We start from the raw sequence: 24729 nt of genomic DNA, 5'->3' as shown, positions 1-24729 counted from the left end.
AAGAGAGAAGAGGAGAAACAGAAACAGAGAGGAAGGAGGAGAGGTGGAGGAGGGGAGAAAGATGATGAGATGAGAAGCAGCGTGGCTCAGTGGAAAGAGCATGGGCTTTGGAGTCAGGACTCATGAGTTCGAATCCCAGCTCTGCCACTTGTGGGCTGTGTGACTGTGGGCAAGTCACTTAACTTCTCTGTGCCTCAGTTCCCTCATCTGTAAAATGGGGATTAAGACTGTGAGCCCCACGTGGGACAACCTGATTCCCCTTTGTCTACCCCAGCGCTTAGAACAGTGCTCGGCACATAGTAAGCGCTTAACAAATACCAACATTATTATTATTATTATTATGATGAAAGTCAGAAACAGAGGAAGGGAGAAGGAGGGGTGGAGGTGAGGAAGAGAGGGGAGGAGACAGAAGCAGAGAGGAATGGAGAAGAGAGGTGGGGTAGAGAGGAAAGGAAGAAAGAAGATGAGATTCAGAAACGAAGAGAAAAGAGAGGGAGGGAGAAAATGAGAGACAGAGAGAAGGGGAGGAGAGAGAGAGTGGAGAGGAAGAGAGAAAATGAAGGACAGAGAGAAAAGGAGAGGAAAGCAAGGTGGGTGAGGAAGAGAGTAAATGGGAGACCGGGAGGGAAGGTAAAAGGGAGAGAGAAGGGGGGAGGGGGAAGAAAACAAATGAGGGAGAGAAAGAGAGAGAGAGAGAAAAGGAGAGAAGAAATGTAGGGAGAGGGAGAAAATAAATGAGGAAGAGAGAGGAAGGGAGAAGAGCTGGAGGAGGCAGGAGAGGGAGAGCAAATCAGGGAGAGTCAGGGAGAAAGATGAGAGTAAGGGGAGTAGAGAGAAAATAAGAGCTAGAGAGAGGGAGAAGAGGAGAGAGTGGAAAAGAAGAGAGAAAATGAGTGGCCAAAAGAGGAAGAGAAGATGAAAGAGAGATGGAGGAGAGGGAGAGAGAGAGAAAGGGGGGAAAGGTGAGGCTCAGTGAGCTCCCGTTATTCCAAGGGCAGGAAGCCCCCCACCAATAGCCAGGGATGGGACCCCACTGTCCAGGAAAGGTGATTCCTCCGACACATACCTCCCCTGTCTCCCCCAGGGCCCACGCCTCCACCCACGGCGCCCACGGTGTGCGTCCGCGAGAGCTGCCAGTGGTCAGCCTGGATGAACGGGAGCCACCCGGGGGCCGTGTCCGACGACGGCGGTGAGTTTGAGAGGCTCGAGGAGCTTCGGGAGAAGGGCCTTCCGGTCTGCCGGACGCCCCGGGCCGTGGATTGCCGGCTGGCGGAATTCCCCGACACCGACCTGAGGTCGAAGGGTCAGCGGGTGCAGTGCACCCCCTCTGAGGGGCTGCAGTGTTGGCACCGGGACCAGGACCCGCCGGGCTGCCTCGATTATGAGATCCGAGTCCTCTGCTGCAGCTACGTCTCCTGCGAAGCCTCGGTCAGCCCCGGGGTCAGGCCCACCCCGTCCACCACCAGCTCCCCTATCGCCTCCCTGACCACCAAGGAGATGGCCACCAGGAGAGAGACCACTCTGCAGTCCACCCCCGCCTCCGGGTCGCCCGGGACCATGAACTCGGCCGGCACCACACACACGCTCTCCCCGCTGACTCTCCCCGTGGCAGAGACCACCACGCTCCAGACCGGACCAGGGGTCACCTCCACCGTCCTCTCCTCGACGCCCCCGCCAGGGTCGACGTCGAGGGGTCAGCCCACGTCATCTCGCGGGACGTCCGCGGGGGCCCCGACGACGACTACGGCCGGATCCACCCCGTGCCACCCGAGATGCCAGTGGACGGAGTGGTTCGATGTGGACTTCCCGTCGTCGGGGACCATGGGCGGGGACTTCGAGACCTTCGACCGCATCCGGGCCGCCGGGGGGAAGCTCTGTCTGACTCCCATCCAGGTGGAGTGCCGGGCCGAAAACTACCCCGGGGTGAGCATCGACCAGATCGGGCAGCGCGTACAGTGCTCCTTGGACCGAGGGCTGATCTGCTGGAACGAAGACCAGTCGGGAAAGTTCAACCTGTGCTACAACTATAACGTCAGAGCCCTGTGCTGCGACGACTACAGCCACTGCGCGACCCGCCCTCCGGGGACGACTACGGCTGAGACCCCGGCGGTGACGACCGCCCGGACCACGTCCGGCGGGCCGACGGTAACCGTCCGCTCCACCGCACCGTCCACGGGGAAGGCGTCGCCCACTGCCACGAGCTCTCCGGCTACAGGCAAGCAGCGTATCACCTCTGCTGCGGGGCCCAGCAGCCCGGGGAAGACCAGAACCACCCCCGGGACTTCTGGGACCGGTTCCACATACGGAACGACCTCCACGGCTCCGGTCAAGACCACCACCACCGCTGCCGTCACCGAGACCCTGACGACAACGGCCTGTCAGCCCGCCTGTCGCTGGACGGAATGGTTGGACACGGACTATCCCCAGTCCGGGCCAGACGGCGCCGACATCGAGACCCTCGCTAACATGCGGGCCTCCGGCCGGCAGATCTGCAAAGACCCCGTGGCTATCGAGTGCCGGGCGGAGAATTACCCCGGCTTGTCCATCCAGGAGGTGGGGCAGAACGTGCTGTGCGACGTGAACGTGGGTCTGATCTGCAGGAACCGCCAGCAGCCGGGCCCCTTCAAACTCTGCTTCAACTACCACGTGCGATTGCAGTGCTGCGACGACTACAGCCACTGCCCGACCTGGACGCCGTCCGTCCCGGCCTCCACGATCACCGGTCTCAGCACCGCCTCCTCGGCATCCTCCGCTCCTCCGTCCCCGACCACGGGGGCAATGATGGAGTCTCCCACGGCCACGGCAGGGGCCACCCCTAAGGTGACGCCTTCCCTATACCCGACCGGCCCATGGCCAGGAGCCACCACCACAGCCACGGTGACAAACCTGCTCCCAAGCTCTCCGGCCACAGGCACGGCCACCACACATAAGGTCACTTCCACTGAGGTTCCCGGCACCCCGGGAAGGACTGGGCCCAGCCCCGGGACTCCTGGGCCCGGCTCTACATTGAGCACGACCTCCACATCTCTGGCCACGACCACCACCACCGCATCCGTCACCGAGGCCCCGATGTCCACGGCCTGTCAGCCCGCCTGTCGCTGGACGGAATGGTTCGACGTGGACCGCCCCGAGCCCGGGGCGGGCGGAGGCGACGTGGAGACGTACCAGTCGATCCAGGAGGCCGGACGGAGCTTCTGTGGACAGCCCCGGGACATTCAGTGCCGGGCGGAGCAATACCCGAACGTGACAGTGGATCGGGTCGGACAGACGGTCTACTGCGATGTGGCCTTCGGGCTGGTGTGCAGGAACAGTGATCAGAAGGGGACGTCCAAGCTGTGCTTCAACTACCAGGTGCGCGTGCTCTGCTGTGACGACCTCAGCCACTGCGCGCCCACCGCCACCACGGGTCCGAGCCCCACGGCCACCTCCCGGATGCCCACGATTGGCACCCCATTACAGCCAACGACTATCCTGCCATGGTCGTCCCTCCCTTCTGAAAGCACCACAGCCACCAGTGAGACCACCCCGGGACCAAACGGGACCACCACACGATTGACGGCTGTCCCACCCCAGACTCCTTCCACTTCACAGATGACAGGCAGGCCGGTGATCACCACTCCTCAGGGATGGACCCGGCCGGGGACCCCCTCCAAAACAGCCAGAACCACCGCCTCAACCACAGCCCTGCCGACAACTACATCCACCCCTCCGGGCTCGGTCACCGTCAAAGGCCACACGAGCCCCACGCCCACCTCCTGCCGGCCCGTATGTCACTGGACGGAATGGCTGAACACGGACTACCCCCAGTCCGGGCCGAACGGCGCCGACATCGAGACGCTCGACAACATGCGGGCCTCCGGCCGGCAGATCTGCGAGGAGCCCGTGGCCGTCGAGTGCCGGGCGGAGAACTACCCCGACCTGCCCATCCGGGACGTGGGGCAGAACGTGCTGTGCGACGTGAACGTGGGTCTGGTCTGCAGGAACCGCGAGCAGACGGGCCCCTTCAAACTCTGCTTCAACTACCACGTCCGATTCCAGTGCTGCGACGACTACAGCCACTGCCCGACATGGACGCCGTCCGTCCCGGCCTCCAAAACCACCGGTCTCCATACCCCGTCCTTGGCGCCCTCCGTTCCTCCGTCCTCGACCACGGCGGCGACGACCGAGTCTCCCAAGGCCCCGGTGGGGACCACCTCTAAGGCGACCCCGACCGGCCCATTGCGGGGCACCACCACCGCTGCCACGGTGACCAGCCTACTTCCATACTCTCCGGCCACAGGTACGTCCCCCAAGGCTACGACGCTCCACGTCACTTCCACAGAGGGGCCCGGTAGCCCGGGAAGGACCAGAACCAGCCCCGGGACTCCTGGGACCGGCTCCACGTTCGGCACGACCTCCACGGCTCCAGCCACAGTGACCACCACCAGCACGTCCGTCACCGAGGCTCTGTCACCCACATCCTGTCAGCCAGCCTGTCGGTGGACGGAATGGTTCGACGTGAGCCGCCCCGGGGCCGGAACGCGTGGGGGTGACGTGGAGACCTACTGGTCGATCCGGGCGGCGGGACGAAGCTTCTGCGGGCAGCCCGAGGATGTCCAGTGCCGGGCGGAGCAATTCCCGGACACGCCGGTGCACCAGGTCGGACAGACCGTCTACTGCGACGTGGCCTTCGGGTTGGTGTGCAGGAACAGGGAGCAGACGGGGAAGTCCAAGCTGTGCTACAACTACCAGGTGCGCGTGCTCTGCTGTGACGACCTCAGCCACTGCCTGACCACCACCATCGTGAGCCCCACGGCCACCCCGCGGACCCCCGCCACCGGTGCCACATTGATGCCAACCACGGCAGTCCCGCCACATTCACCCATCCCATCCGAGGCGACCACGGCCACCAGCAAAATCTCCCAGGGGCCTGCAAGTAGGGCCCCCACCTCGACCACAGCCCCGCCGACAACTACATCCACCCCTCCGGCCTCGGCCCCCGCGAGCGCCCACACGAGCCCCACGCCCACCTCCTGCCGGCCCGCGTGTCACTGGACGGAATGGCTGGACACGGACTACCCCCAGTCCGGGCCGAACGGCGCCGACATCGAGACGCTCGACAACATGCGGGCCTCCGGCCGGCAGATCTGCGAGGAGCCCGTGGCCGTCGAGTGCCGGGCGGAGAACTACCCCGACCTGCCCATCCGGGACGTGGGGCAGAACGTGCTGTGCGACGTGAACGTGGGTCTGGTCTGCAGGAACCGCGAGCAGACGGGCCCCTTCAAACTCTGCTTCAACTACCACGTGCGATTCCAGTGCTGCGACGACTTCAGCCACTGCCCGACCTGGACGCCGTCCATCCCGGCCTCCACGGCCACCGGTCTCCGTACCTCGTCCTCGGCGCCCTCCGTTCCTCCGTCCCCGACCACGGCGGCGACGACCGAGTCTGCCAAGGCCCCGGTGGGGACCACCCCTAAGGTGACCCCGACCGGCCCCTGGCCGGGGACCACCACCGCTGCCATGGCGACCGGCCTGCTTCCACACTCTCCGGCCACAGGCACGTCCTCCACAGCCACCACACATCGCGTCAGTTCCACTGAGGTGTCCGCCACACCGGGGAGGACCGGAACCAGCCCCGCGACTCCCGGGACAGGCTACTCTTCCGGCACGACCACCACAGCTCCGGCCACGATCACCACCACGAGCTCCAGCCCCACAGCTACCGTGCGGACGCCCGCATCCGGAGCTCCATCGCCGCCAACGACGACTGCCATCCTGCCGGGGTCGTCCCTCCCGTCCGAAACCACCACCACCACCAGCGAGACCACTGTGGGCCCGGTCAGGACCACGACACGGTTGACCACTGTCCCACCCCGGACTCCTCCCGCTTCACAGACGACGGGAGGGCCGGCGACCACCACTCCCCAGGGGTGGACCCGGCCCGAGACCCCCTCCGTACCGGCCCGGGCCACAGCCACGACCTCAACCCTCACGACGATTACATCCACCCCACCGGCCTCGGCCACCGTGAGCATCCACATGAGCCCCACGCCCACCTCCTGCCTGCCCGCGTGTCACTGGACGGAATGGTTGGACACGGACTACCCCCAGTCCGGGCCGAACGGCGCCGACATCGAGACGCTCGACAACATGCGGGCCTCCGGCCGGCAGATCTGCGAGGAGCCCGTGGCCGTCGAGTGCCGGGCGGAGAACTACCCCGACCTGCCCATCCGGGACGTGGGACAGAACGTGCTGTGCGACGTGAACGTGGGTCTGGTCTGCAGGAACCGCGAGCAGACGGGCCCCTTCAAACTCTGCTTCAACTACCACGTCCGATTCCAGTGCTGCGACGACTACAGCCACTGTCCGACCTGGACGCCGTCCGTCCCGGCCTCCAAAACCACCGGTCTCCACACCCCGTCCTTGGCGCCCTCCGTTCCTCCATCTTCGACCACGGCGGCGACGACCGAGTCTCCCAAGGCCCCGGTGGGGACCACCTCTAAGGCGACCCCGACCGGCCCATTGCGGGGGACCCCCACCGCTGCCACGGTGACCAGCCTGCTTCCATACTCTCCGGCCACAGGTACGTCCCCCAAGGCTACGACCCTCCACATCACTAACACTGAGGGGCTCAGTAGCCCGGGAAGGACCAGAACCAGCCCCGGGACTCCTGGGACCGGCTCCACGTTCGGCACGACCTCCACGGCTCCAGCCACAGTGACCACCACCAGCACGTCCGTCACCGAGGCTCTGACACGCACATCCTGTCAGCCAGCCTGTCGGTGGACGGAATGGTTCGACGTGAGCCGCCCCGGGGCCGGAACGCGTGGGGGTGACGTGGAGACCTACTGGTCGATCCGGGCGGCGGGAAGAAGCTTCTGCGGGCAGCCCGAGGATGTCCAGTGCCGGGCGGAGCAATTCCCGGACACGCCGGTGCACCAGGTCGGACAGACCGTCTACTGCGACGTGGCCTTCGGGTTGGTGTGCAGGAACAGGGAGCAGACGGGGAAGTCCAAGCTGTGCTACAACTACCAGGTGCGCGTGCTCTGCTGTGACGACCTCAGCCACTGCCTGACCACCACCATCGCGAGCCCCACGGCCACCCCGCGGACCCCCGCCACCAGTGCCACATCACTGCCAAAGACGGCAGTCCCGCCATTTTCACCCATCTCATCCGAGGCGACCACGGCCACCAGCAAAATCTCCCAGGGGCCTGCAAGCAGGGCCACCACCTCGACCACAGCCCCGCCGACAACTACATCCACCCCTCTGGCCTCGGCCCCCTTGAAAGAGCACACGAGCCCCACGCCCACCTCCTGCCTGCCCGCGTGTCACTGGACGGAATGGCTGGACACGGACTACCCCCAGTCCGGGCCGAACGGCGCCGACATCGAGACGCTCGACAACATGCGGGCCTCCGGCCGGCAGATCTGCGAGGAGCCCGTGGCCGTCGAGTGCCGGGCGGAGAACTACCCCGACCTGCCCATCCGGGACGTGGGACAGAACGTGCTGTGCGACGTGAACGTGGGTCTGGTCTGCAGGAACCGCGAGCAGACGGGCCCCTTCAAACTCTGCTTCAACTACCACGTCCGATTCCAGTGCTGCGACGACTACAGCCACTGTCCGACCTGGACGCCGTCCGTCCCGGCCTCCAAAACCACCGGTCTCCATACCCCGTCCTTGGCGCCCTCCGTTCCTCCATCTTCGACCACGGCGGCGACGACCGAGTCTCCCAAGGCCCCGGTGGGGACCACCTCTAAGGCGACCCCGACCGGCCCATTGCGGGGCACCACCACCGCTGCCACGGTGACCAGCCTGCTTCCATACTCTCCGGCCACAGGTACGTCCCCCAAGGCTACGACGCTCCACGTCACTTCCACAGAGGGGCCCGGTAGCCCGGGAAGGACCAGAACCAGCCCCGGGACTCCTGGGACAGGCTCCACGTTCGGCACGACCTCCACGGCTCCAGCCACAGTGACCACCACCAGCACGTCCGTCACCGAGGCTCTGACACCCACATCCTGTCAGCCAGCCTGTCGGTGGACGGAATGGTTCGACGTGAGCCGCCCCGGGGCCGGAACGCGTGGGGGTGACGTGGAGACCTACTGGTCGATCCGGGCGGCGGGACGAAGCTTCTGCGGGCAGCCCGAGGATGTCCAGTGCCGGGCGGAGCAATTCCCGGACACGCCGGTGCACCAGGTCGGACAGACCGTCTACTGCGACGTGGCCTTCGGGTTGGTGTGCAGGAACAGGGAGCAGACGGGGAAGTCCAAGCTGTGCTACAACTACCAGGTGCGCGTGCTCTGCTGTGATGACCTCAGCCACTGCCTGACCACCACCATCGTGAGCCCCAAGGCCACCCCGCGGACCCCCACCACCGGTGCCACATCGATGCCAACGACGGCAGTCACGCCACATTCACCCATCCCATCCGAGGCGACCACGGCCACCAGCAACATCTCCCAGGGGCCAAGCAGGGCCACCACCTCGACCACAGTCCCGCCGACAACCACATCCACCCCTCCGGCCTCGGCCCCCGCGAGCGCCCACACGAGCCCCACGCCCACCTCCTGCCGGCCCGCGTGTCACTGGACGGAATGGCTGGACACGGACTACCCCCAGTCCGGGCCGAACGGCGCCGACATCGAGACGCTCGACAACATGCGGGCCTCCGGCCGGCAGATCTGCGAGGAGCCCGTGGCCGTCGAGTGCCGGGCGGAGAACTACCCCGACCTGCCCATCCGGGACGTGGGCAGAACGTGCTGTGCGACGTGAACGTGGGTCTGGTCTGCAGGAACCGCGAGCAGACGGGCCCCTTCAAACTCTGCTTCAACTACCACGTGCGATTCCAGTGCTGCGACGACTTCAGCCACTGCCCGACCTGGACGCCGTCCATCCCGGCCTCCACGGCCACCGGTCTCCGTACCTCGTCCTCGGCGCCCTCCGTTCCTCCGTCCCCGACCACGGCGGCGACGACCGAGTCTGCCAAGGCCCCGGTGGGGACCACCCCTAAGGTGACCCCGACCGGCCCCTGGCCGGGGACCACCACCGCTGCCATGGCGACCGGCCTGCTTCCACACTCTCCGGCCACAGGCACGTCCTCCACAGCCACCACACATCGCGTCAGTTCCACTGAGGTGTCCGCCACACCGGGGAGGACCGGAACCAGCCCCGCGACTCCCGGGACAGGCTACTCTTCCGGCACGACCACCACAGCTCCGGCCACGATCACCACCACGAGCTCCAGCCCCACAGCTACCGTGCGGACGCCCGCATCCGGAGCTCCATCGCCGCCAACGACGACTGCCATCCTGCCGGGGTCGTCCCTCCCGTCCGAAACCACCACCGCCACCAGCGAGACCACTGCGGGCCCGGTCAGGACCACGACACGGTTGACCACTGTCCCTCCCCGGACTCCTCCCGCTTCACAGACGACGGGAGGGCCGGCGACCACCACTCCCCAGGGGTGGACCCGGCCCGAGACCCCCTCCGTACCGGCTCGGGCCACCGCCACGACCTCAACCCTCCCGACGATTACATCCACCCCACCGGCCTCGGCCCCCGCGAGCGTCCACACGAGCCCCACGCCCACCTCCTGCCTGCCCGCGTGTCACTGGACGGAATGGCTGGACACGGACTACCCCCAGTCCGGGCCGAACGGCGCCGACATCGAGACGCTCGACAACATGCGGGCCTCCGGCCGGCAGATCTGCGAGGAGCCCGTGGCCGTCGAGTGCCGGGCGGAGAACTACCCCGACCTGCCCATCCGGGACGTGGGACAGAACGTGCTGTGCGACGTGAACGTGGGTCTGGTCTGCAGGAACCGCGAGCAGACGGGCCCCTTCAAACTCTGCTTCAACTACCACGTGCGATTCCAGTGCTGCGACGACTACAGCCACTGCCCGACATGGACGCCGTCCGTCCCGGCCTCCAAAACCACCGGTCTCCACACCCCGTCCTTGGCGCCCTCCGTTCCTCCATCTTCGACCACGGCGGCGACGACCGAGTCTCCCAAGGCCCCGGTGGGGACCACCTCTAAGGCGACCCCGACCGGCCCATTGCGGGGCACCACCACCGCTGCCACGGTGACCAGCCTGCTTCCATACTCTCCGGCCACAGGTACGTCCCCCAAGGCTACGACGCTCCACGTCACTTCCACAGAGGGGCCCGGTAGCCCGGGAAGGACCAGAACCAGCCCCGGGACTCCTGGGACCGGCTCCACGTTCGGCACGACCTCCACGGCTCCAGCCACAGTGACCACCACCAGCACGTCCGTCACCGAGGCTCTGTCACCCACATCCTGTCAGCCAGCCTGTCGGTGGACGGAATGGTTCGACGTGAGCCGCCCCGGGACCGGAACGCGTGGGGGTGACGTGGAGACCTACTGGTCGATCCGGGCGGCGGGACGAAGCTTCTGCGGGCAGCCCGAGGATGTCCAGTGCCGGGCGGAGCAATTCCCGGACACGCCGGTGCACCAGGTCGGACAGACCGTCTACTGCGACGTGGCCTTCGGGTTGGTGTGCAGGAACAGGGAGCAGACGGGGAAGTCCAAGCTGTGCTACAACTACCAGGTGCGCGTGCTCTGCTGTGACGACCTCAGCCACTGCCTGACCACCACCATCGCGAGCCTCACGGCCACCCCGCGGACCCCCGCCACCGGTGCCTCATCACTGCCAACGACGGCAGTCCCGCCACATTCACCCATCCCATCCGAGGCGACCACGGCCACCAGCAAAATCTCCCAGGGGCCTGCAAGCAGGGCCACCACCTCGACCACAGCCCCGCCGACAACCACATCCACCCCTCCGGCCTCGGCCCCCGCGAGCGCCCACACGAGCCCCACGCCCACCTCCTGCCGGCCCGCGTGTCACTGGACGGAATGGCTGGACACGGACTACCCCAGTCCGGGGCCGAACGGCGCCGACATCGAGACGCTCGACAACATGCGGGGCCTCCGGCCGGCAGATCTGCGAGGAGCCCGTGGCCGTCGAGTGCCGGGCGGAGAACTACCCCGACCTGCCCATCCGGGACGTGGGACAGAACGTGCTGTGCGACGTGAACGTGGGTCTGGTCTGCAGGAACCGCGAGCAGACGGGCCCCTTCAAACTCTGCTTCAACTACCACGTGCGATTCCAGTGCTGCGACGACTACAGCCACTGCCCGACCTGGACGCCGTCCGTCCCGGCCTCCACGGCCGCCGGTCTCCGTACCCCGTCCTCGGCGCCCTCCGTTCCTCCGTCCCCGACCACGTCGGCGACGACCGGGTCTGCCAAGGCCCCGGTGGGGACCACCCCTAAGGCGACCCCGACGGCTCCCCGGACGGAGACCGCTGCCACCGTTTCCGTTACCCACGGTCCCCCGAGCTCTCCGGTGGCACCCCGTTCCTCCCCGGCCCCCTCACCGTCCACCGCGTGCCGTCCTCGCTGCCGCTGGTCCCCGTGGTTCGACGAAGACCGCCCCGAGTCCGGCCCCGATGGCGGCGACGTCGAGACCTACCGCCGCCTCCGGACCGCCGGCCACCACCTCTGCAAGAAGCCGCGGGCCATCGAGTGCCGCGGGGAGGACTTCCCCGGGCTGACCGTCCACGAGCTGGGCCAGAACGTCACCTGCGACCTGGCCTACGGCCTGGTCTGCCGGAACCAGGACCAGCCGGGCCCCTTCGCCGTGTGCTTCAACTACCAAATGCGTATCCTGTGCTGCGAGGACACCAGCCATTGTGCCGGGTCCACCTCCCCCACCCCGACCACGTCCACCTCCATCGAGAGCCCCGCCATCGTCACCACGTCCCTGGCCACGTCCTCCGGCCGGCCCGCGACCGTCCTCCCCACGCGGACTCCGACCTCCGGTTTCACCCCTCCGTCCTCTCCTCTCACAACTCCCTGCTTCTGCCGGGTGTTCGGCCACCTCTTCTCCCCCGGTGAGTGCCTCGGTTGACCCCCTTCTCCTCTCCGCTGTCGGCGAACCGATCGGTCGCGGGGTCCGTCGGGCGTCTACTACCCGTGGAGCGTGATAATCAGCCGGGTTTCACTCCGCCTCCCACTTGGGAGAGACTGCAGTCAGTCAGTTGGCCATATTTATTAAATATAATGGTATCTGGTAAGTGCTTAGTATGTACCCAGCACTGTTCTAAGCGCTGGGGTAGATACAAGGTAATCAAGTTGTCCCGCAGGAGGCTCACAGGCTTCATCCCCCTTTTACAGATGAGGTAACTGAGGCTCAGAGAAGTTAATAATAATAATGTTGGTATTTGTTAAGCGCTTACTATGTGCAGAGCACTGTTCTAAGCGCTGGGGGAGATACGGGATCATCAGGTCGTTCATTCATTCATTCAATAGTATTTATTGAGCACTTACTATGTGCAGAGCACTGTACTAAGCGCTTGGAATGTACAAATCGGCAACAGATAGAGACGGTCCCTGCCCTTTGACGGGTTTTCAGGTTGCCCCACGTGAAGCTCACAGTTAATCCCCATTTTAAAGATTTGGTCACTGAGGCCCAGAGAATCTAAGTGACTTGCCCACAGTCACACAGCTGACAAGTGGCAGAGCCGGGATTCGAACCCATGACCTCTGGCTCCCAAGCCCGGGCTCTTCCCAAAGTCACACAGTTTATGCGTGGCAGAGGAGGGATTAGAATCCACGACTTCTGAGTCCCAAGCCCGTGCTCTTTCCACTAAGCCACGCTGCGCTTACTGTGTGCAGAGCACTGTACTAAGAGCTGGGAGAGTACACTATAATAATAAACAGGCTCATTTCCTGCCCACCACGAGCTTGCAGAACAGAGAGGGAGACTGACATTAATAGACGTAAATAAATGATAGATATGGACACAGGTGGTGCGGGGCTGGGAGGGGGGATGAATACAAGGAGCAAGTCAGGGCGAAGCAGAAGGGAGTGGGAGAAGAGGCGTGATCTCAAACCCATTTTACAGATGAGGAAACTGCAGCCCAGAGAGATGGAGTCACAATCCCGAGGTCACACAGCAGAGCAGCTGCAGAGCAGGGATTAGAGTCCGCCACTCCTGACTCTCGGCCTTGGGATCTTTCCGTTAGGCCACACTGCCTTCCCAAGGTCCGACAGAATGTAGCTGGCAGCTTCTTGAGTGTGGGAATCATAATAATAATAATGTCGGTAATTGTTAAGCGCTTACTATTGTGCAGAGCACTGTTCTAAGCGCTGGGGGAGATACAGGGTAATCAGGTTGTCCCAGGTGAGGCGCCCAGTTAATCCTCATTTGACAGATGAGGGAACTGAGGCACAGAGAAGTGCAGTGCCTCGCCCACGGTCACCCAGCTGACAAGTGTCCGATCCGGGATTCGAACCCATGACCTCTGACTCCCAAGCCCGGGCTCTTTCCACTGAGCCACGCTGCTTCTCTAATCATTATCATATCATCATATCATATTATCATTATCATCACATTATCATTATTATTCATTACTATTGTCCTCTCCCAAGTGCTCAGCCCAGTGCTCTGCACGCAGTAGACTGGTCGCTCCTCGAGGGCAGTTTTCGTCTCTACGCCCTCGATCATATTGTCAGTCGATCGCATTTATCGAGCGCTAACTCTGTGCAGAGCGCTCTACTGAGCGCTTGGGAGAGTCTGCTGTGACGGGCACGTCGCCTCGTCCTCTCCCGAGCGCTCAGTACAGCGCTTCGCACGCAGAAAGCGCTCAAGATAAACCTCTGGATGACGGAAGGAGGGACGGGGGTGGCGGGGAGAGAATCCGGCCCCGAACTTTGTTTCTCTTGCTCTCCCTCGGCGCCAGGGGACGTGGTGTACAACCAGACGGACAAGGCCGGGTGCGTCTACTATGCCATCTGCAGCCCCCTCTGTGACATCGACCGGTTCCAGGGGCCGTGCCCGTCTCCCACCCCCTCGCTCTCTCCCGCCGTCCCTCCTTCCCCCACAACCCCGCCTGCCCGGACCACAGCCCCGCCGCCCTCTTGCTCCAACGCCAACCCTCCGCGACAGGTGATTGATGGACGATCGACGGGCGGTTGACGGGCCCCCGTCCTAACTGAATCCCCACTTCACTGATGAGGAAACCGAGGCCCAGAGAAGCGAAGCGACCTTCCCGAGGTCACACGGCAGGCAAACGGAAGAGCTGGGATTAGAACCCGGGTCCTCTGACGTCCAGGCCCGGGCTCTCTCCGCTAGGCCGTACTGTCTCTCGGGGTCAGTTCTGATGGGCAGTTTTATAAAGGGCATCGATAACTCGTCCGCTCAACCGTCTATATCTTCATCACCCTATTTATTTTGTTAATGAGATGTACATCGCCTCGATTCTACTTAGTCGCCATTGTTTTTACGAGATGTTGTTCCCCTCGACTCTATTTATCGCCATCGTTCTCGTCCGTCCGTCTCCCCCGATTAGACCGTGAGCCCGTCACAGGGCGGGGACCGTCTCTATCTGTTACCGATTTGTCCATTCCAAGCACTTAGTACAGTGCTCTGCCCATAGTAAGCGCTCAATAAATACTATTGAATGAATGAATGAATGATAATAATAATCGGGGTATTTTCTGAGCGCTTACTATGTGCCAGGCACTGTACTAAGTGCTGCGGTGGACACAAGCAAATCGGGTCGGACACCGTCCGGTGCGGCGTTCAGAGTCTCAATCCTTTTTCCAGATGAGGTCACTGAGGCCCAGAGAAGTGAAGCGACTCGCCCACGGTCACCCAGCTGACAGGTGGCCGAGCCGGGAGTCGAACCCATGACCTCTGACTCCCAAGCCCGGGCTCTTTCCACTGAGCCACGTTGCTTCCCTCGAGCCACCCTGTAAGCACTGACAAAGGCTAACCAGAACAGAGTCCCAGTCTGACCTGGGGCTTCCAGGGTTGGATGGAGAGCAGATGTCTTCTCCCCATTTTGTAAGGGGGGAAACTGAGGCCCGGAGAAGTTCAAGGATTCGCAGCTCTTTTTCTTTTTTACAGTATTTTGTTGAGCCCTCGGGGAGATGGGAGACAGTCAGCTTGGACACAGTCCCCGTCCCACACGGAGCCCACAGTCTTAATCCCCGTTTTACAGATGAGGGAACTGAGGCCCGGAGAAGTCAAGTGACTCCCCCAAGGTCACACAGCAGGGCCACGCTGCTCCTCTGGGGGTCACACGTCAGGCCTGGGGCCGAGGCGGGATTAGAACCCGCAGCTGCCACCCGCCCTGCTGCCCTCCCCCTTCTCCAGGAGGTACTGTTGGCAAACACCGCATGGCATAGCAGATGGATCCTGAACCTGGGTCGCCAGAAGGTCACGGGTTCTAATCCCGGCTCTGCCACTCGTCTGCTGTGTGACCTGGGGCAAGCCCCATCACTTCTCTGGGCCTCGTTCCCTCATCTGTAAAGTGGGGATTGAGACTATGAACCCCACCTGGGACAGGGACTGCGCCCAACCCGATTTGCATGTATCCACCCCAACGCTTAGTACAGTGCCTGCCACGTAGTAAGCGCTTGATTCTATTTATTGCTATTGTTTCTGTCTGTCCGTCTCCCCCGATTAGACCGTGAGCCCGTCAGTGGGCAGGGATCGGCTCCATCTGTTGTCGAATCGTTCATTCCATAGTATTTACTGAGCGCTTACTATGGGCAGAGCACTGGACTCAGCGCTTGGAACGGACAAATCGGCAACAGATAGAGAAATGTCCATTCCAGGCGCTGAGTCCAGTGCTCTGCCCATAGTAAGCGCTCAATAAATACTACTGAATGAACTACCATAATAATAATAATCTCTGCGCCTCAGTTCCCTCACCTGGAAAATGGGGATTGAGAGGATGAGCCCCACCTGGGACAGGGATGGCGCCCAACCTCGTATCCGCCCCAGCGCTTAGTCCAGTGCCTGCCACATAGTAAGCGCTTAACCACTACCGTTATCATTATTAATATTTTTATTATTGTCGTTAGATCAATGAGACCTGGACCCTGGACAACTGCACGGTGGCCGTCTGCGAAGGAGACAACCGGATCGTCCTGCTGGACCCGGTGCCCGTCGACAAGATTTCGTGCGAAAACGGGATGGAACCCATCAAGGTCTACCACGAGGACAGATGCTCCTTCCACTACGAGTGTGAATGTGAGAGCCGGGGGCCGGGCCTGCAGACCACTGTACTGGGCGTCTGCCGGCTGCCCAGAGCTGTACTGGGCGCCTGCTGGGTGGAGAGCACTGTCCTGGGAGCTTGCTGGGTGCAGACCACTGTACTGGGCACCTGCTGGGTGCAGAGCCCTATACTGGGCACCTACTGAGTGCAGAGCACCGTGCTGAGTGCCAGCTGGGTGCAGAGCACTCTATTGGACGTCTGCTGGATGCAGAGCACTGTCCTGGACACCTCCTGAGTGCAGAGCACCGTGCTGAGTGCCAGCTGTGCGCAGAGCACTGGAGTGGATGCCTACTGGGTGCAGAGCACTCTATTGGACATCTGCTGGGTGCAGAGCGCTCTGCTGGATGCAGAGCACTGTCCTGGACACCTACCGTGTGCAGAGCAATGTGCTGAGTGCCGGCTGTGTGCACAGCACTCTAGTAGACGCCTGCTCTGTGCCGAGCACTCTACTGGATGTCTGCTGGGTGCAGAGCACTGTCCTGGACACCTACCGTGTGCAGAGCACTGTGCTGAGTGCCAGCTGTGTGCAGAGTACTCTGGTAGATGCCTGATCCGTGCAGAGCACTGTAGTGGATGCCTACTGGGTGCAGAGCGCTCTGCTGGATGCAGAGCACTGTGCTGAGCACCACTTGTGCGCAGAGCATTCTGGAAGATGGATCAGTCGATATCAACCCCAACTCCTAATCTAATCCCTAATCCAATCCTTCAAATAATCAAATTCCTAATCCCTAACTCTAATCCCGCTTCCGCCCCTTGTCTGCTGAGTGACCTTGGGCAGGTCACTCCACTTCCCTGTGCCTCAGTTGCATCATCCCTCGTGGCATAGCGGCTAGACCCCCTGCAGGAGGTCATGGGTTCTAATCCCGGATCCGTCACTTCTCTGCTGCGGGACCTTGGGCAAGTCGCTTTAATAATAATAACAATAATGTTGGTATTTGTTAAGCGCTTACTATGTGCAGAGCACTGTTCTAAGCTCTAGGGTAGATACAGGGTAATCAGGTTGTCCCACATGAGGCTCCCAGTTAATCCCCATTTTCCAGATGAGGTCACTGAGGCCCAGAGAAGTGAAGTGGGAAGCAGCGTGGCTTAGTGGAAAGAGCCTGGGCTTTGGAGTCAGAGGTCATGGGTTCGACTCCCGGCTCTGCCACTTGTCAGCTGTGTGACTGTGGGCAAGTCACTTCACTTCTCTGGGCCTCAGTTACCTCATCTGTAAAATGGGGATTAACTGTGAGCCTCACGTGGGACGACCTGATTACCCTGTATCTCCCCCAGCGCTTAGAACATAGTAAGTTTACTATGGAATGGAATAATAATATGGAGCGCCTGGAATGGACATTTCTCTATCTGTTGCCGATTTGTCCGTTCCAAGCGCTGAGTCCAGTGCTCTGCCCATAGTAAGCGCTTAAAAAATACCAACATTATTATAAGTGACTCGCCCACAGTCACACGGCTGACAAGCGGCAGAGCCGGGAATCGAACTCATGACCTCTGACTCCGAAGCCCAGGCTCTTTTCCACTGAACCACACTGCTTCCCCACTTTACTTCTCCGTGCCTCAGTTTCCTCATCTATAAAATGGGGATGAAGACCGTGAGCCCCACGTGGGACAACCTCCTTACCTCGTATCTACCCCAGAGCTCAGAACAGCGCTTGGCACGTAGTAAGCGCTTAACTAATACCATAATGACGACAATGATAATAACGGTGCCTGGCACGTAATAAGCGCTTAACCGGTGCCGTAAAAATACTCATCCATCCACTCGATCGTATTTACTGAGCGCTTACCGTGCGCAGAGCACTGTACTAAGCGCTCTGGAGAGCACAAGAGAACAACAAACAGACCCAAGCCCCGCCCGCAAACCCACCCGGACGAAGAGGACAGGCCGCCGGTCGGCCCCCCAAACTCCCCGCCGCCTCCGCTTCCCCCCCAGGTATCTGCAGCGGCTGGGGCAACTCTCACTACCTGACCTTCGACGGCATCTACTACACGTTCTACGACAACTGCACCTACGTGCTGGTGCGGGAGATCTCCCCGCGGGCGGGCAACCTGAGCGTGGCCATCGACAACCACTTCTGCGAGGTGGGCCGCGACCGGGCCTGCCCCCGGGCCCTCATCATCAACTACCGCGAGGCCGAGATCCTGCTCACCAGCGAGATCGTCGCCGGAAAGATCGCCAACGAGGTCCGCTCCCGGCGGCTGGGGGCGGGCGGCCTTCCCGGGCGTCCGGTACAGTGCCCCCGGTCCCGTCCCCTCCCCCCGGGGGACGCCCGGTTCCTCCTCCGCGAGTCGACCGGGGAATAGAGAAGCAGCGAGGCGTGGCGGATAGAGCGCGGGTCTGGGAGTCAGAAGGTCTAGTTGTCCGCTGCGTGACCTTGGGCAAGTCACTTCATTACCCTGTAATAATGATGTTGGTATCTGTTAAGCGCTTGCTAGGTGCAGAGCACTGTTCTAAGCGCTGGGGGAGATCCAGGGTCATCAGGTTGTCCCACTTGGGGCTCACAGTCTTAGTCCCCATTTTCCAGATGAGAGAACTGAGGCCCAGAGAAGTGAAGTGACTCGCCTTGCCTTGACTGCATCTATCCCAGCGCTTAGAACAGTGCTCTGCACACAGCGAGCGCTTAACAGATACCAACATTATTATTTTCCGCACCTCGTCTGGAAAACGGGGATTAAGACCGCGAGCGCCACAGGGACTGGACGCTTAGTAGGGTGCCTGGCGCATAGGAAGCGTCGAACAAATACCATTATCTACTGGACGCCTCCTGGGTGCCAAGAGCTGTCGTCAAGTCCTGCTGAGCGTGGGGTGCTGTAAATAATAAATAAAAATAATAAATGTTGGCATCTGCCAAGCGCTTACTACGTGCAGAGCACCGTTCTAAGCGCTGAGGGGAGATACAGGGGAATGAGGCTGTCCCACGTGAGGCTCCCAGTCTTCATCCCCATTTTACAGATGAGGGAACTGAGGCCCAGAGAAGTGAAGTGACTGGCCCACAGTCACACAGCCGCCAGGGGGCAGAGCCGGGATTCGAACCCATGACCTCTGACTCCCAAGCTCGGGCTCTTTCCACCGAGCCGCGCTGCGCCTCCTGAAGGTAGAACTCCCGAGTGTAGCGAAGTGGGAAGCAGCACGGCCTAGTGGATAGAGCCCGGGCCTGGGAATCAGAAGGACCTGGATTCTAATCCCCGTTCCGCCGCTTGTCTGCTATGTGACCTTGGGCGAGTCGCTTCACTTCTCTGGGCCTCAGTCCCCTCAGCTGGAAAACGGGGACGAAGACTGGGAGCCCCATGGGGGACAGGGACCGGGTCCAACCGGATTAACTCGTCTCTGCCCCGGGACCTAGCACGGCGTCCGGCTCATAGTGAGCGCTTAACAAATACCGTTCTAATGATGATTATTATCGGTATTATTAAAGAGCTGCCGGGCGTTCTCTGCCCCCTCCCCGGCCCCTCCCCGTCCGCAGGTCCTGTTCGATAAAATCGAAGTGAGCCACGGCTTCAGCCAGGACGGCGTCATCGTTTCGGGGAGCGGTCGGACGATGGTGGTGGAGATCCCCGAGATCCAGGCCTCCTTCTCCTTCAACGGGCTGGTCTTCCAGATCAAACTGCCCTACGGCCTCTTCGGCAACAACACGGAGGGCCAGTGCGGTGAGCTCCGAGCCCCCGGCCCTGTCCCTTCCCCTCGCCCGCCTCCTCCTCCTCCATAATAATGTCGGTATTTGTTAAGCGCTTACTATGTGCGGAGCACTGTTCTAAGCGCTGGGGGATACGGGGGAATCGGGTCGTCCCACGTGAGGCTCCCGGTTAATCCCCATTTGACAGATGAGGGAACTGAGGCCCGGAGAAGTGAAGTGACTCGCCCACAGTCCCACAGCTGACAAGGGGCGCAGCCGGGATTCGAACTCCGACCCACCCCGTCCCCTCGCCGGCTCCCGGGGAGAGGCCTCCCGGGCAGGCCCGCCACCGTCCCTGACCCCCTGACCAGTCTGAGAGGGAGTCAGGGAACAGCCATCTCTCCCGGCCCCGCCAAATTATCCACCAGAGAGGCTCACCGACCTGCTCGGGGTCGCACAGCAGGCCCGGGGACGGGGAGGAGAAGCAGCGCGGCTCAGTGGAAAGAGCCCGGGCTTGGGAGTCAGAGGTCATGAGTTCGAATCCCGGCTCTGCCACTTGGCAGCCGTGTGACTGTGGGCGAGTCACTTCTCTGGGCCGCAGTGACCTCATCTGGAAAATGGGGATGAAGACTGGGAGCCCCAGGTGGGACAACCTGATGACCGTGTGTCTACCCCAGTGCTTAGAACAGTGCTTGGCACGTAGTAAGCGCTTAACAACTACTAAAATTATTATTTTTGTTCAATACAATCGAATGAATGAACTGATCCATTGGCCGAACAGTGAAACATCGATAGACTGAGCCCCACTGGCTAGGCCGTTTGGCCAGGCAGCGTCATTCATTCACTCGATAGTATTTACTGAGCGCTCACTATGTGCAGAGCACTGGACTAAGCGCTCGGAACGGACAATTCGGCAACAGATAGAGACAATCCCCGCCCAACGACGGACTTACGGTCTACATTCTGCCCCGCTTCAGGCACCTGCACCAACGACCAGAAGGACGAGTGTCGCCTCCCGGGAGGCAAGATCTCGACCACCTGCTCCAACATGGCGCCCGCCTGGCTCATCCCGGACAGGAACAAGGAACGCTGCCAGGTGCCACCCACCCCCGCCCCCGGGATCGAGCCGACGCCAACGCCGCCCGAGCCCTGCGAGCCGGCGCCCGTGTGCCGGCTTATCCTCAGCGAGTAAGAGGGTCACCGACACCCCGAGGGAAATGGGGGAAACCGTAACCTCGCTTCTGGCCTTGGAGAGGGGAGAGTCAGGGGTGTCGGACGGTCCGGGCCGGGTCACTGGGGAGAGTCAAGGACGGAGGGGGGAGAGTCAGGGGGTGTTGGACGGGCCATTCTGGGTCCCTGGGGGAGATTCGGGGATGGACGGGGGAGGGTCAGAGGGGTTGGACGGTCCATCCTGGGTCACTGGGGAGAGTCAGGGATGGAGGGGGGAGAGTCAGGGGGTGTTGGACGGGCCATCCTGGGTCCCTGGGGGAGAGTCGGGGATGGACGGGGGAGAGTCAGAGGGGTTGGACGGTCCATCCTGGGTCACTGGGGAGAGTCAGGGATGGAGGGGCGAGAGTCAGGGGGTGTTGGATGGGCCATCCTGGGTCACTGGGGGAGAGTCGGGGATGGACGGGGGAGAGTCAGGGGTGTTGGAATGGCCGTCCTGGTTCACTGGGGGAGAGTCAGGGATGAAGAGGGGAGATTGTGGTGTTCGTGTGTGTGCATGCGTGCTTGTGGATGGTACAAAGTCTGTATTTGTGCGCGTACACGAGGCGGGCCAGCAGCCCTCTCGGCCCCCAGCTCCTCTCTGCACCTGCAGGGTGTTTGCCGAGTGCCACCACCTGGTGCCCCCGAAAGCCTTCTACGACACGTGCGTCGCCGACTCCTGCCACGCGGCCGACACCCTTCCCTGCCAGAGCGTCGAGCTTTACGCCTCCCTCTGCCGGGGCAAAGGTGTCTGCACCCAGTGGAGGAGCCTCACCGGTGGCCAGTGTGGTGAGCGCCCCCCGCCCCCCCCCGTGTCCACCCCAGGCCTCGCCCTTTGACCTTGGAGAGGCCACGACCGGCCCCTCCTGACCCCGGACCCCTGGACGACCGACCTTCCCGCCCTCAGAAACCCCCGCGTCTCCTCTGCCCCGACCCCGGCCAGAAAGGGGGTTGCCCGGGGGCGAGGCAGAGGGCGACACGGCGCGGCCTAGTGGAGAGGGCACGGAGACTGGGAGTCGGGGAGACCCAGGTCCTCCTTACTACTTGTCCGCTGTGCGAGCTGGGGCAAATCACTTCACTTCTCTGTGCCTCAGTTACCTCATCTGTAAAATGAGGATTAAGACTGTGAGCTCCACGTGGGAGAGGGAGTGGGTCCAACTTGATTATCTTGTATCTACCCCAGTGCTTGGTACAGTGCTTGGCACATCATCGTTATCACTGTTATAGATCTGCCCGGGCTGCTGCTCCTCCTCGGGCCTCAGTGTCCCCACCTGTAAAATGGGGATGAACTGACTGCTCTGCCTCCCTGAGAGGGGGGCGAGCCCCAGACGGGGCAGGGCCCGAGTCCACCCGGGCTATAATGTTGGTATCTGTGAAGCGCTTACTATGTGCAGAGCACTGTTCTAAGCGCTGGGGGAGACACAGGGGAATCAGGCTGTCTGTCCCACGTGGGGCTCCCGGTCTTCACCCCCATTTTCCAGATGAGGTCACTGAGGCCCAGAGAAGTGAAGTGACTCGCCCACGGCCACACAGCTGACGGGTGGCCGAGCCGGGATTCGAACCCGGGACCTCTGACTCCAAAGCCCGCGCTCTTTCCGCTGAGCCACGCGGGTTATCTGTGCCCAGCCCAGCCGCCTGGCACGAGTCACCGTTCCATGGTTCAGCCCCGGGCTTCCCCGAATCCCCTGAGGTGGAAATGAAGGAGTTTGATTCTGAGGGCCGCCCTCCCGGCGCCAGCTCCGTACCCCGGGCCCTCCCCGGGCTCCCCGCCAGCCCACGGCACCCCCAAGACCGAGAGGGCGGGATCCGCGACGCCGGCCACCCGTTTCGATTCTCTGCCCTGTGCCCCCCAGAGATGGCGTGCCCACCGGGCAAGGTGTACAAGCCCTGCGGACCGGCCAGACCCCCGTCCTGCGACAACAGGTAGGCGGCGGCTTCGGGCCCCCCGGGCCCCCCCAGCCCCGGGGACCCCCGCGGCCCGGGTCTCCGAAGGAAGAACGGTGCCCTCCCACCCCCGCCCCCGTGGTCAACCAACCCAACCGCCCCCCTCCCTACCCGCAGGCATGACTCCAACCCCCAGGCCCACCTCATGGAAGGCTGCTTCTGTCCGGAGGGTCAGCTCCTCTTCAACTCCCAAGTGGACATCTGCCTGCCCAGATGCCGTAAGTTTCCGCTACCTGTTGGGGAGGGACCGTCCCCGGGGGGGGGGCCCACTGGGAGGGGGGGGGGACCCCCGTCACCCTCCCCGTAGCCGCCCGCCCCCGAGGCCTACCGGCACCACGATGACCACCTCGCTCCCCGTTCGTGTCTTCCAGCCTGCGTGGGGCCGGACGGCCTGCCAAGATACGTGAGTATCCCCGGCCGAAACCCGCGGCCTCTCCCGCTGGCCGGCCCTGCCCCCCGCCCCCGCCCCCGCCCGGGGGGGGCTTCTCTGCAGGCCTCCGGGATCTCTGTGTGACCTCTGAGCTCTCTAGGCTGTCTCTGGGATCTCTCCTGAACCACTTGAGGATCTCTGGTCTCTCTCTAAGACCTCTCTGAGCTCTTTGTGTGATCTCTGGGCCGTCTCTGGGATCCCTCCAGGATCTCTGGGCTCTCTGTGTGACCACTCTGAGATCTCCGGCCCTCCTCCGTGACCTTTCTGAGATCTCTGTGCTCTCTCCGTGACCACTCTGGGCTGTCACTGGGATCCCTCTAGGATCTCTGGGTTCTCTCCAGGACCTCTAGGCTCTCTCCTGGACCACTCGAGGATCTCTGGGCTCCCTGCGGGACCGCTCTGAAGATCTCTGGGCTCTCGGTGTGACATCTCTGAGATCTCTGGGCCGCCTCTGGGATCTCTCCAGGGCCTCTCGGGGCTCTCCGTGTAACTCTCCAGGATCTTTGGGCTCTCTGTATGCCGTCTCCGAGATCTCTGTGCTGTCTCCGGGCTCTCTCCAGGACCTCTCAGGGATCTCTGACTTCTCTGTGTAACGTCTCTGGACTCGCCGTATGACATGGCTGAGATCCCTCCGGGATCTCCGGGCCTCTCCAGGGCCTCTTGGGGATCTCTGGGTTATCCGCGGAACCTCTCCGGGACCTCTAAGCTCTCCGTGTACATCTCTGAGATCTCTAGTCCGACCGTGGGATCTCTCCAGGACCTCCGGGCTCTCTCTGAGCTCTGTGTGGGCTCTCACCGGTTCTTCTGGGCTCTCGCCTTCGGCTCTCCGGGAGTAGCCTCTCCCTCCCCTGCTGTATCCCGGGGCGGGGCTCCTCGTGGAGCAGAGCGGATAAGCGGGAGGAGGCGCGGATACCGGGGAGGCGCCGAGAGCAGGGCCGCACAGGAGGCGGGCCGTGCGGATAAGCGGGCAGCGTGGATGACGCGCCGTTCCGCGTCCCCTCCCCGGACCGGTAGCCCGGGGCGCGTTGGGAGACCGACTGCCAGCAGTGCCAGTGCGACGCCGGCTCGGTGACCGTCCAGTGCCGACCCATCCGGTGCGGGACCCCGGAGCTCCCCGCCGCCTGCCGCAAGCCGGGCTTCGTCCCCGTCCGCGTCGTCCGGCCCGAGGACAAGTGCTGCCCGGACCACAAGTGCTGTAGGTCCACTCACCGCCCCTGACGGCCGGAACCCCCGGCTGCCCGGGGGTCGTGGAGGTCCCAGCCGCCCGGGCCGTCCCCGAGGCCCAAGTGGTCCCGGTGGCCGTCTCGGCGGTCCTGGTGGTCACCGCGGCCCCAGGAGTCCCGGTGGGCCCCGAGTCCCAGAGGTCCCGGTAGGCCTGGTGGGCGGTCAAGGTGGTCCCGGCCACGCCAGCTGTCCCGGTGGTCCGGGTGGCCCAGTGGGCCCAGCGGTCCTGGCATTCTTGTTGG

At 62.7% G+C, this 24729-nt stretch overlaps 1 protein-coding gene across 1 annotated transcript in view; it reads left to right on the top strand.

Moving 5' to 3' along the window:
• LOC103167280 (mucin-5AC-like) overlaps window positions 1-24729 on the top strand; it is a 78209-nt gene that overhangs the window by 36571 nt on the left and 16909 nt on the right. The window contains 13 exon segments of the mRNA XM_039911647.1: window positions 1085-8725; window positions 8728-10928; window positions 10930-11896; window positions 13748-13953; window positions 15879-16047; window positions 18003-18253; window positions 19534-19717; window positions 20661-20871; window positions 21503-21678; window positions 22743-22812; window positions 22951-23051; window positions 23205-23236; window positions 24278-24458. Coding sequence (XP_039767581.1) covers window positions 1085-8725; window positions 8728-10928; window positions 10930-11896; window positions 13748-13953; window positions 15879-16047; window positions 18003-18253; window positions 19534-19717; window positions 20661-20871; window positions 21503-21678; window positions 22743-22812; window positions 22951-23051; window positions 23205-23236; window positions 24278-24458 — 12390 coding nt within the window.

Source organism: Ornithorhynchus anatinus, chromosome 3 (genome assembly GCF_004115215.2).
Source record: "Ornithorhynchus anatinus isolate Pmale09 chromosome 3, mOrnAna1.pri.v4, whole genome shotgun sequence".
Classification (NCBI taxonomy): Eukaryota; Metazoa; Chordata; class Mammalia; order Monotremata; family Ornithorhynchidae; genus Ornithorhynchus; species Ornithorhynchus anatinus.
The sequence above is the reverse complement of the archived record's forward strand: the minus strand, read 5'-3'. Positions and strand labels throughout refer to the sequence as shown.